The sequence below is a fragment of the Lactuca serriola genome, chromosome 6, assembly GCF_051521515.1.
Source record: "Lactuca serriola cultivar US96UC23 chromosome 6, Lser_US96UC23_V15, whole genome shotgun sequence".
In the NCBI taxonomy this organism is placed as follows: Eukaryota; Viridiplantae; Streptophyta; class Magnoliopsida; order Asterales; family Asteraceae; genus Lactuca; species Lactuca serriola.
Genome location: NC_136413.1, coordinates 188,040,185 through 188,050,581, shown reverse-complemented (window position 1 = coordinate 188,050,581; position 10,397 = coordinate 188,040,185). Strand labels below are relative to the sequence as shown.

Here is a 10,397-nt window from a genome sequence, read left to right as displayed (position 1 = left end):
GAATTCCAGCATACACTGCTTACCCGCAGTACTGCTGACTGAATAAAATTTTGCTATTCATTGTCCGCCTTCCGGATGAACTGAGACCACCCTGGTCCCTACCAACCTATCAATGTCTGGATTACTGGCTCTCACCGGTAGCTAGTCCCAACACCACCACTAGTCGCTCCCAGCGACTTCCAAAGAACTTCAATCACCTATAACTGCTCAATCTACTCTGCCATTCAGGCACTACAAACCTGGGATTCTCGATCCCCTAACTTGACACTAAGGTCCCTACCAGGTCCCACTTGTGCTGAGGGCCTCGCCCACGGGTCTCACCCTACCATACTACTGAGCAACCCTGCTCCCAGGTCTCATCTACACTGCTAATCTCATACGGGCCTCGCCCACGGGTCTCACCCAACTATATCCTGGAGCGGCCTCTCCCAAGGTCTCACCTCTCTAGGGCTATACAGGCAAACTCCATATCATTCTCGTCCACTACCCATTCCTGATCCCTATCTGATCACTAGGAGATAAGGGCCTCGCCCCAACTCCGCTAACAAAACTACTAAGGAATGCTACGGCTTACCCGTAGTCTTACATCACCATCCATTGCTGACTGCTAGAACGAAGGCACCCATGTGCCATTAGCTCTCAAGATCCTCATTCCGACTCCCCCGAGTCCTACGGGCGATCCACAACCTGAATTCTCAACCATAACTAACCATTACCGACACACGCACTAGCTGATGGGGAGTTTCTCAAACTCCCAACCCTGAAATCCTCAATCCATGAAACGTTGAGCTATTTCTCTTCCTTCTCGGAGGTTACATACTCATTCTGGGTCTGCGTGCTCCTCTCTGGGCACACCTGGAGGATTCTCCCCCACTTCGATCCTGCTTACCCCTTGTTGCTCAATACTCAAAAGAGATCCCGATCTTTGCTACCATTCCATAACCCATCTAATGAGGAACCCAAGCCCGCCACAGCTAGGGATTTAGCCAATCCATCACAATTGCTGTACCACTCCGAACTTAGCGAGACGTACCTAATCTCTCCCAAGCATGCTACAGTTACTGTATCCCTCGAAACCTTCTTCAATAGAGCACATCCCCTAACTACCATACAAATATCCAAGGTATGCAGATGGCATATAACTCGATCACAATCAACCACTCAAAATAAAATACTTTTACCGATAATGATGCAGAACCATAACAATAAAATCATGCACAAATAAAAGAACTGAAAAGGGGAAATTGCATACCTGCAACGTCCGGCGTTGCTCGCGTCTCCAAGGTCGTCATCTGAAAAGCCCTGCCCCCTGCTGTAGGTGCCTCTACCCGGCCCTGACGGCCATCCTTGATCCTCAAAGTTGCACGGGCGGGTGCCATCACCCATCCTGCTGAAAATAAACTGGGACACTGGGCCTTCTTGTGGCCCCGCTGGTTGCAGTGAAAACATATCAAGTCTGATCCCTGCGCGGCGGTAACAGTACAATCCCTGCTGAAATGGCCAGTCTGACCGCACTTGAAACAGCCGGACTCACCACCGCTACCACTCCTGCACGCACCCCCGTGCGCCGTTCCACACTTTCCGCACCGACTGCGGTCCTGATGATCCCTCGATCTCGAATCCGATCCCTTGCGCCTTTTGCCCGAACCCGTAGCTACCTGAACCTCATCCGGCTTCCTCTACCGGATTTGCTCCAAATCAATTTCCCTTTCTCTAGCCCGAGAAATCATATCTTCCAGCGTCTTACAGATGGATCTGCTCACGAACTCCCTGATGTCATCCCTCAACATCTCATGGTACCGAGCCTTCTTCATCTCCTCATCTGCGACATACTGCGGCACAAGAAGAGCTCTCTCCCTGAACTTGGCGGTGATCTCCGCCACAGTCTCAGTAGTCTGCGTCAAATCCTGAAACTCTCGTGCCAGCTGCTGCACCTCAATAATCGGCAAAAACTCCGCCCTGAACCTGGCCGAGAAATCGCTCCAAGTCATCGCGTCCAACGCGGCATCATCCCACAAAGCATAACCAATCTCCTCCCACCAATCCCTCGCTCTGTCCTTCAGAAGACAGGAGGCGAGTCTAACCTTGTCCCCCTCGGGACACTTGCTCGTACGAAAAGTGTTGGCAGCATCAGCCAACCATCTGCTGCTAGCAATGGGGTCCCTAGCCCCATGATAATTTGGTGCCCCGCAAGCCCTGAACTCTCGAAATGTCAAGGTACGTGCTCCCAACAATGCCATCATCTCGGTACGGAAGGCTCCCAACCTCTCATCCAAGATCTCCAGTATACCCTCCTTGACCGTGCCAAAGATCACATGAGTCTGAGCTAGGATACTGCGCGTAACCTCAGCTGATATCAACTCTCTCATCCGCTCCTCGAGCTGCTCGGCCCCTGAACCCGAGCCTGATCCCTCTCCGGCGCCTGATCCGCCCGCTGGTCTCTCTCGCAATGTCACCATGCTGAAACATATAACACAACCACTATCAGAAAACTCATCACTGCTGCGAGACCAAACACACCCCCTACTAGGTTCCCGGTCTTGTCTTGGCCCTTCCCGAATCAAGTACGGATCCTTTGCTTTCAGTAGTACGGGCCCATACTACCTTCCATATCTATCCGTACTTTCCTCAGGAATTGCTTTGACTCCACCAGGTCCCTTATCCACTACTACTACTCCCAGCACTATCTCATCCTAGGCTTACCCTAGGGAAACCTCTGACTCAACTCAAACAGTCCTCAGCTGCTGAAGGTCTCCTTGTGATGCCAATTAGCCATCACCTGGATACCATCACATGTGAAGAGGCTCAGATAATCCTTCAAGTAAAAGACTCGTCCCTACAACGGTTGGACTCAAACAAGATCTGCGCAATAGGGCCAAATCCAGCACTCTGAGATTATTCAACCCTGATCACATGTGACGTGACGTATCCACCTAATGGCTAACTCCCATCACTCAAAATCCCACAATGCACAAAGCAAACAACATTCGGACAAGGGGAAAATCTAACCACAACATACTCAAGCAATCATATCCAAACAACAAGAATCTGAACTAACATGCAACACAAACTCATAAACTCAGGCATAACCTAAATAGGCTATCCTACTACTGCCTAATCAGCACTATCATGCAGCTCCAACACATATAATAGGCACATAAGGCATCATTCCTAGATCCTTAGTCCTAATCTAGCATACTGTTCTATCAACTGATAATCATAACATAAACTTGTATGGGTATTTCGAGGTACTTACTTGAGCTCGGTTGATTGCATGCACCACACCCTTTTTCTCTTTTCAAAGTTCTTTTCTTTCTGAATTATTTTTGCCTTTCTAAAACTGTTTTCTTTCCCAAAACTCTCTTTTTACAAAACTGTCTTTTCATTTTGAAAACTTCTATACCAATCCCTCAGTTTGAGTTCAGACACGCTCGAGAGCATGTCCGAATCCCTCAAACCAAGGCTCTGATACCAACTTGTAACGTCCCAAAATTCAAGACTAAAAATTTCTTTTAATTAAAACATTACGTTAAGCAAATTCATCATTTCAAAACATAAACAAAGTATTAGTTTCCAAAATACATATTCGTTATCAGAGTAAACATTCCCAGGCTGTCTAAACTATGGCGTGTGTCATGCGATCACCCCGAGCTCTTCCCTCCGCTACCGGAAGTACCTGAAAACAAAACTGAAAACCGTAAGCACGAAGCTTAGTGAGTTCCCCACCCTACCACATACCATGCATAACCACATACTGCACATACCGGGCCACGCCCGCTATCCTGGGCCTCGCCCCTACGACGGCCCCGCCGCCCCAGGCCCCGCCTGGCTTCGAGCCCCGCTCGGATACAAATATGTTTTACTTAGGCCTCGCCTGTCACAGGGCCCCGCCCACTAACATATAATAGCACATACATATATCACATAACATCACGTAAGCTAAACATATACTAACGGCTCTTGTTCGAAGACCTCGCCTATCTCTGGGCCCCGCCCTTGTCTTGCTACTGATGAGTCATGGAACCCCGTCCATACTCCTGATGATAATGAGGTACGGGCCCAGCCCACCCTCACTCCTTCCCTAACTTGGGCCTCGCCCCTGCTCTGCTGCTACTGAGATGTGGAACACCATCCACACTCTGCTATTGGTGAGATACGGGACCTCGCCCACACTCACCTCCCTACCAGGCACATACAAGTATCACACAGACAACAAGTATAAACTACCACATAAACCATTCCTTGGGCACCCACCCTTTATCATTGGACTTCATCCCGAATATCATACTAGCATACTGGGCCTAGGGCTAACCCCTGGGTCTTCTACTCATAACTACATGGGCCGGCATTGTGGCCGTAGACCCATTCATACACAGGGAAACTCACCTGATACTGCTGAACTGCTGCTGCTAATCCCTTTGACCGCTACCTGACCACTGACTCCGAACTGCTGCTCCACTTGCTCCCCGAGCTACCAATAACAATACAACACTGAGTCAAACTGACCCCTGACAGACAACCAAGTCAACTCTAGTCAAGTCAAAGTCCTAGTCAAAGTCAACCTTCCAGGTCAACCCTACTCGCCGAGTCCACTTACTGACTCGCCGAGTCCCTATGCTCAAAGTCCTTCCAATCACGACTTGACTCGCCGAGTCTACTGATTCCCGAATCCTGTCCTGTCCAACTCACTGAGTCCTTGCTCGACTCGCCGACTCGAGTCTTAACTCGAAGGGTTTGGGACTACACGACCTGACTCGCCGAGTCTAAGAACAGACTCGCCGAGCACAAGGCAATCTTCATCCAACTCGCCGAGTTGTTCATCCAACTCGTCGAGTTCATGCCCATCTTCAACCGACTCGATGATCTGTTCATCCCACTCGTCGAGTTCCTCCTCATCTTCAAGCTACTCGCCGAGTCCACTCGAAGGACTCGCCGAGTCCATTCAGATCTACATACATGCAGAGGACTTTTGAGTCATGCATGGACTCAAAACTGTAAATCTACCCTTCCCAAGCCTATCCCCCACGTAAAGTTGCAAACTTTACGTGTAGAGAGGGATATCTAGGCAAAAAGCACCATAAACTAGGGTTTAAGGCCAAGAGGCTTCAAAATCGACTCAAGGGCTGATACTTTATGCTTCTCCAGTCCATAACACACTTGGATCTGAAGTAGCAACTCCAGATCCGGCTCCTAACTCAAAATAATATCATTATGGCTAAAGAGACCCAACAACCACACATAAATCTAGATGCAAAAAGGGTCCAGGAACTAGTTTATACCTCCAAAAGCTCAGAAATGACTTCCAAATCCCGGATCTACAGCCCCCTTCTTTCACTCTCAAGATTCTTCTTCTTTCTCCAAGCTTAATGCACTCTTGAAGACAATAAATGGCTCAAATAGAGGATATGGCGGCTAGGGTTTGATATCCAGGGCTTAAGAGGCAGTAAGGAACCCTAGGAAGGAGATTAAGACGTTTATATAGGCTCCAAGCCCCGAATTTAGGGTTTTCCACGCACAGACCAGACTCGCCGAGTCCACTTGGCCGACTCACCGAGTTGGTCACTTACTCCTCGACCCGGATCCCGCTCCGACTCGCCGAGTCCCTCCTTGGACTCGCCGAGTCGACCCTTAAACTTAGGGTTTTCATCCCTTTCTTGGTCTTCAAAACTTTGGGTGTTACAAAAGAAATGCAATTACTAAAGAAAAACAAACAAGTAAAAACTCAAAATTGTGAGAACTTGAAACCACCTCTTTGGAATAAAACATGTTAGAACTCTAACCTATGAGATCACAAAGGAGTAAAAAATCAAAAACAGTAATTAAAGAAAAAAGTAGAACCTGTTCGAATGAAAGAGAAAGTAGTGAGGCAAACTTTTTGCTCAAGTCAAAATTTCCAAATAATCACTTATAATTCATCCCTACAAAAGATAATCTTAAAAAATGGAAATGTTATATTGGTTTATAACAAAAATTTGGAGTTCCATAAGTAAAATAACACAAAATGGTGATACAACCAATGCAAATACAAGTTGCATCATTTTGCCATCTTTTCACTTGAACATCTTTCCTGCATCTGAAAACCAACCATTAAATCTCAATGTTAAGGCTATAAATAAAACTCTTAAGATTAATTGGAACAACTTTTATGTGTCAATCTTAAAGAGACGACAAAGGAAGCTATTGTTTCACCACACGTCCTACCATCGTATCTAGGGTACATGCCAAATCATTAGTTAAGCTACTTCTTTATCTTCCCCAAGCATGTAACCAAACCAAACCAAATTAGTGTGTTAATAAACTACAGAAGAAGATATAGAAATGAGTGATGGTTTAGAGAGAGAAGAAAACCAATAATCTGATAGTTCCATAACTGGGATATCGTGAAGACTACTGAAAGCCCTTATTTTTCTTTATGCAAAAATCATTTTCAAAAGGATTTTTCTATTACCCAAACACCTTTTGTTTATTTTTTAACTTTTTAGAAAAATTAAAAATCAAAAGTCATTCTAAAAATAACCCCGCACACCCCCTTACTATTAAAGTAACTTGTTCCACTTAAAAATATACCGTTTTGATTACTGGTGTTAGTTTGATTTTGGTTTTAGAAATATAGATCCAGATATTTTAAATTGGATTAATTTTGATATGAATCATTTGAATTACAATTTGGTTTGATCGATTTCAATTTGATTTTTTCAAAAGTCAATTTTTTTAGAGAAAGAAAAAGGAAAAGTTGAAAAACTACAAAAATAATTATCAATCATTCTATTTATTTAAACATTGACTACAACTATTGTTTACTTTTAAACTTTTTGACATTTAAAATACACGAATTAAAGCAATTGTTTATAAAACATCTAAACAAATGGTTTCATATGTTCGAAGGAGTTCGTTAATTGATAGTTTGATTTACTACTCTTATAATTAATTCATGTGTTGTAATAGAAAAATAAATACTTAGTAGGGAAGCCTGGTTATTAAACCCATTTGTGAAAATTCCTTTGTAATTATTTGTTAGCATTTTTCTAACTTTAAATACTTGAAATTTTCAGTTAAAAAAAATGAAAATCATTGCCAACTGTTAAAAGAAAACATATATTTATTTTGAAAAAGATTTATGAAGGTAGGTTTTATCAAATAAAATTAGTTAAAGCTAACATAAGAAAAGAAAAAGTTATTTAGATTATGGATTCTTGATGCTTTTAGTTGTTTTTTGTCGTTATATTTTCCACTAATACTATATGATGTATCACTCATTGTACTACACTTTGTTATATAGCACTACTAGCCACTTTGCGTCATTCTTTCGGTGCATCTTCCCCTCATGTTCCAATTTTACTTTATTTTTGTACTTTTCATATTCTAACTTGAAACCACTCTATTTAGCAGTGTTTAATCTCAACCGATCATCACTAAACCATTTGATTATAGTAACGATATAACAATATGTTACCAAATTGATTTTTAATAATAGATAATCCACTAATATAATGTTATATTAAGAGTAGCATATGCTAAAGAGAAAAAGTGTAGTGTCATACCAAACATCTAAAATGACAAAAACTTGGGACACTTACATTCCCTACTTGTATAATGGTATCCTTGAGGACCTACTATCCTTTAGAAATATCCCAACAAAATCCAAAATACAATTGGCGACCTGTACTACACATCAAATACAGTACAACCTGTATCAAATACAGTACAACCTGTCTGTCTGCCTAACAAATGGGCCCTAAATAATATTATTTTGTATTTTCACTATATAAGTTTAATGAACAAACTATATTAATTACAAGATACAAATAAAAGGTATACACTTAAATTACAAAAAAAAAATCTTGAAATTAAAACCGAACCCAACACCGAGTGCAGAGTGCCATACAATCTCCTTTACAATCCACAATAAAACCCAATACTTTTGGATTACGAAGGAGCAAATTCTTTAATGATTTTCCTTTTATTCCCCATTGTTTTTCAAGAATTTCAATATTCACCTTCACCTCATTTTCAAGGCTACACCCAACAACCTCGGGAAATTTCTTGAGTACTTTAGAGATATCATCATCTAAAAGACCTAAACCTTTTAAATAATCCAAAATGGCATTAATTTGATCGGATTTTGGTACGACTTTTTCACGTTCTTCACCCCAATAAGGGGAATGAAGAAACCCGAATGCTTTTCCTAATATTTTATCCTCCTCTTCTACTGTAAATTTGAATTGTGAAAGCGATTGTCTACAAGCTTCCCATGTCTTTGTATCTTCCTCAGTTAAAATTATCTCTTGAGTTCTTCGAGTTGATTGTGTTTTCCATCTTTTGGATGTGGTAAATTTAGCTGTTTTATTGTTGCTAGGTTGATAACTGTGTGAAAATTTTGCATTTGATGAGTATGATTCAAGATCCAGCTGAAAAAAAAAAGTAGTGATAATTTAGGGTTTAGACTTAGATTCAAGCTTTCATATATGAAAGAAAATTGGGAAACAAGAAGTAGATATAAGGACTAAAAATGTTGAGAATTGGAGAAATAGAAATGAATAAAGCAAAAAGATTCTTTTTTGGACCATTTGTAAGAGATTGATATTCCAAGGGACCAAAACTGTAATTAGGAAAACTGTTTTTCAGAATAATACCTATACAGAAGACTAAAAAGTAAACCGTGTGAATTATTAAAGCTCATCAAAAAGCATGATAATTTTGGGCCATAGAAGAAATAATGGGCCTAAGATCACCACCACTAACCATAGTGGACCAAACAGTCATACAAAAAAAAAAAAAAAAGTCAACAGCATGATGAGCATATGATGCAATAAGGTGAAAAGTAAAATCAAATTTGTTATTGTTTCATTATATATGGATGACTTGGTAGTTACAAAAAGTAATGGCAAACTTTTGAGATGACTGATTTATGAGTAATACTAACTTTTAAGTAATTAGGAAAAGAGATAAAAATAAAAAATGGAGAAATGTTCATCTGAGGCAAGAAAGATGCACAAAAGTATTTGTTGATTAACAAGTTGAAATTTCCATTTCTTTTTAATCACCAGTTCGTTCCATATAAATGTATCTAACATCAAACATAAAATCAATAACAAATTGATCACTGCATCATTCCTACAATCCTACTCTTGTTTTGTGAATTGAGAATATAGTTACACAACTGGTCCCTGTAGTTTAGGTAGCTTTTGATTTTTTTTACTTGTAATTCCTTCTGCCAGATTAGGAAGTGTAGTAGAGCATCTAATTGCAACCTATCAAGAGAATGAATACTTACAGAAAAAACAGAAACTTTTCCAGAGTCAATGGTCAATATGGCAGAAGGTAAAGAACTTCCCAGCATTCCTGCATGATTAAGAGAAAAATGAAGCCTAATCAGCTGCATAATCTAGCCTAACTACTCCAGACAGAAAAGATTTAGCTACCTAAACACCATTGGTAATCCACATAAGACAAAGCATGGATCATTTCTTTAAAAGAAAAAATAACAGGCTGATAAAACAGGACAAAATACATGACTACAACAAGAAAGCCTTAACGTGAATCAAAGAGTCAAAGTGTGTATCACATATCAGTTATCACAAAGTCTCATACAAACATAGATGGAATGGTGCCACGTGGATAAGTCAAACTTATGATGATCATGATTGTCAAAGTTCCTTCAAACGCCAATCCCAATATGAAATCTCACATTTTTCGATACGAGTTACCAGAGCATGATTCTGTTTCTATAATAATGCCAACCACAGTATTTTAATGGAATTACTAACTCAAAGGAAGCCACTATGATTAGGGTAAGAGACTTCAATTAATAGTCAGCTCCTTTGGATTAGATTATTGGAAAACCTAATCGACGATTTGAGAATAAATTTTAGGGAGCTGAAGTATGCGAAAAGCTGCAATAAACACATAAAGGTAGAATATAATCTTGAGTGAATAGTTAGTTGTACCTGCGGATGTTTCAGTATGACGGGAGGGCTTGCTGGTGGTGGTGCGGTGGGCGGTGGTGCCGTGTGGTTTTTGTTGCGGAAGCAAATGAAGGATGGGGGGAGCTGTGCTTAAACAGAAGAACAGGAAAAAGATGAACAGTATTGTGCGTCGCTTAGGAACGCACAAAAGCCACACAAAATTTTCACGCGGTTAATTTGCTTTTTAATCGGGGATAACCATATATATCCTATCTAATCTGAGTAACAATAAATAAATAAGTGAATTACACAAATGATTTATATGCTTTGGGATAATTTATGTATTTATTTCTAAATATTTTTTTAACTCGGCTGGTTTTTTAAATTTTGTTTTGTTTTTGTATTTGGTTATAAAAAGACAATGTTATCCTTATAATTTAATATTCTGACTTTTTTTATTGTTTATTTATTATTTAAAAAATATATTATTAA

The 10,397-nt window shown here is 40.7% G+C and overlaps 1 protein-coding gene across 1 annotated transcript; it reads right to left on the bottom strand.

Moving 5' to 3' along the window:
• Positions 1–7,644: 7,644 nt before the first annotated feature.
• Positions 7,645–10,136, bottom strand: LOC145057585 (Mitochondrial transcription termination factor family protein). The gene is made up of 3 exons (XM_079005450.1): positions 9,948–10,136; positions 9,275–9,342; positions 7,645–8,408 (listed from the first exon to the last, which is right to left on the bottom strand). Exons 2-3 carry the CDS (start codon positions 9,338–9,340, stop codon positions 7,848–7,850), a joined length of 627 nt encoding a protein of 208 aa, XP_078861576.1. The 5' UTR covers positions 9,341–9,342; positions 9,948–10,136; the 3' UTR covers positions 7,645–7,847.
• Between the last annotated feature and the right edge of the window lie 261 nt (positions 10,137–10,397).

Coding starts and splice junctions, on each gene's coding strand:
- LOC145057585 (XM_079005450.1), bottom strand. CDS start 9,340: ATGCTGGGAAGTTCTTTACCTTCTGCCATATTGACCATTGACTCTGGA. Junction 8,409..9,274: donor GAAAAGTTTCTGTTTTTTCT/GTAAGTATTCAT, acceptor TTTTTTTTTCAG/CTGGATCTTGAATCATACTC.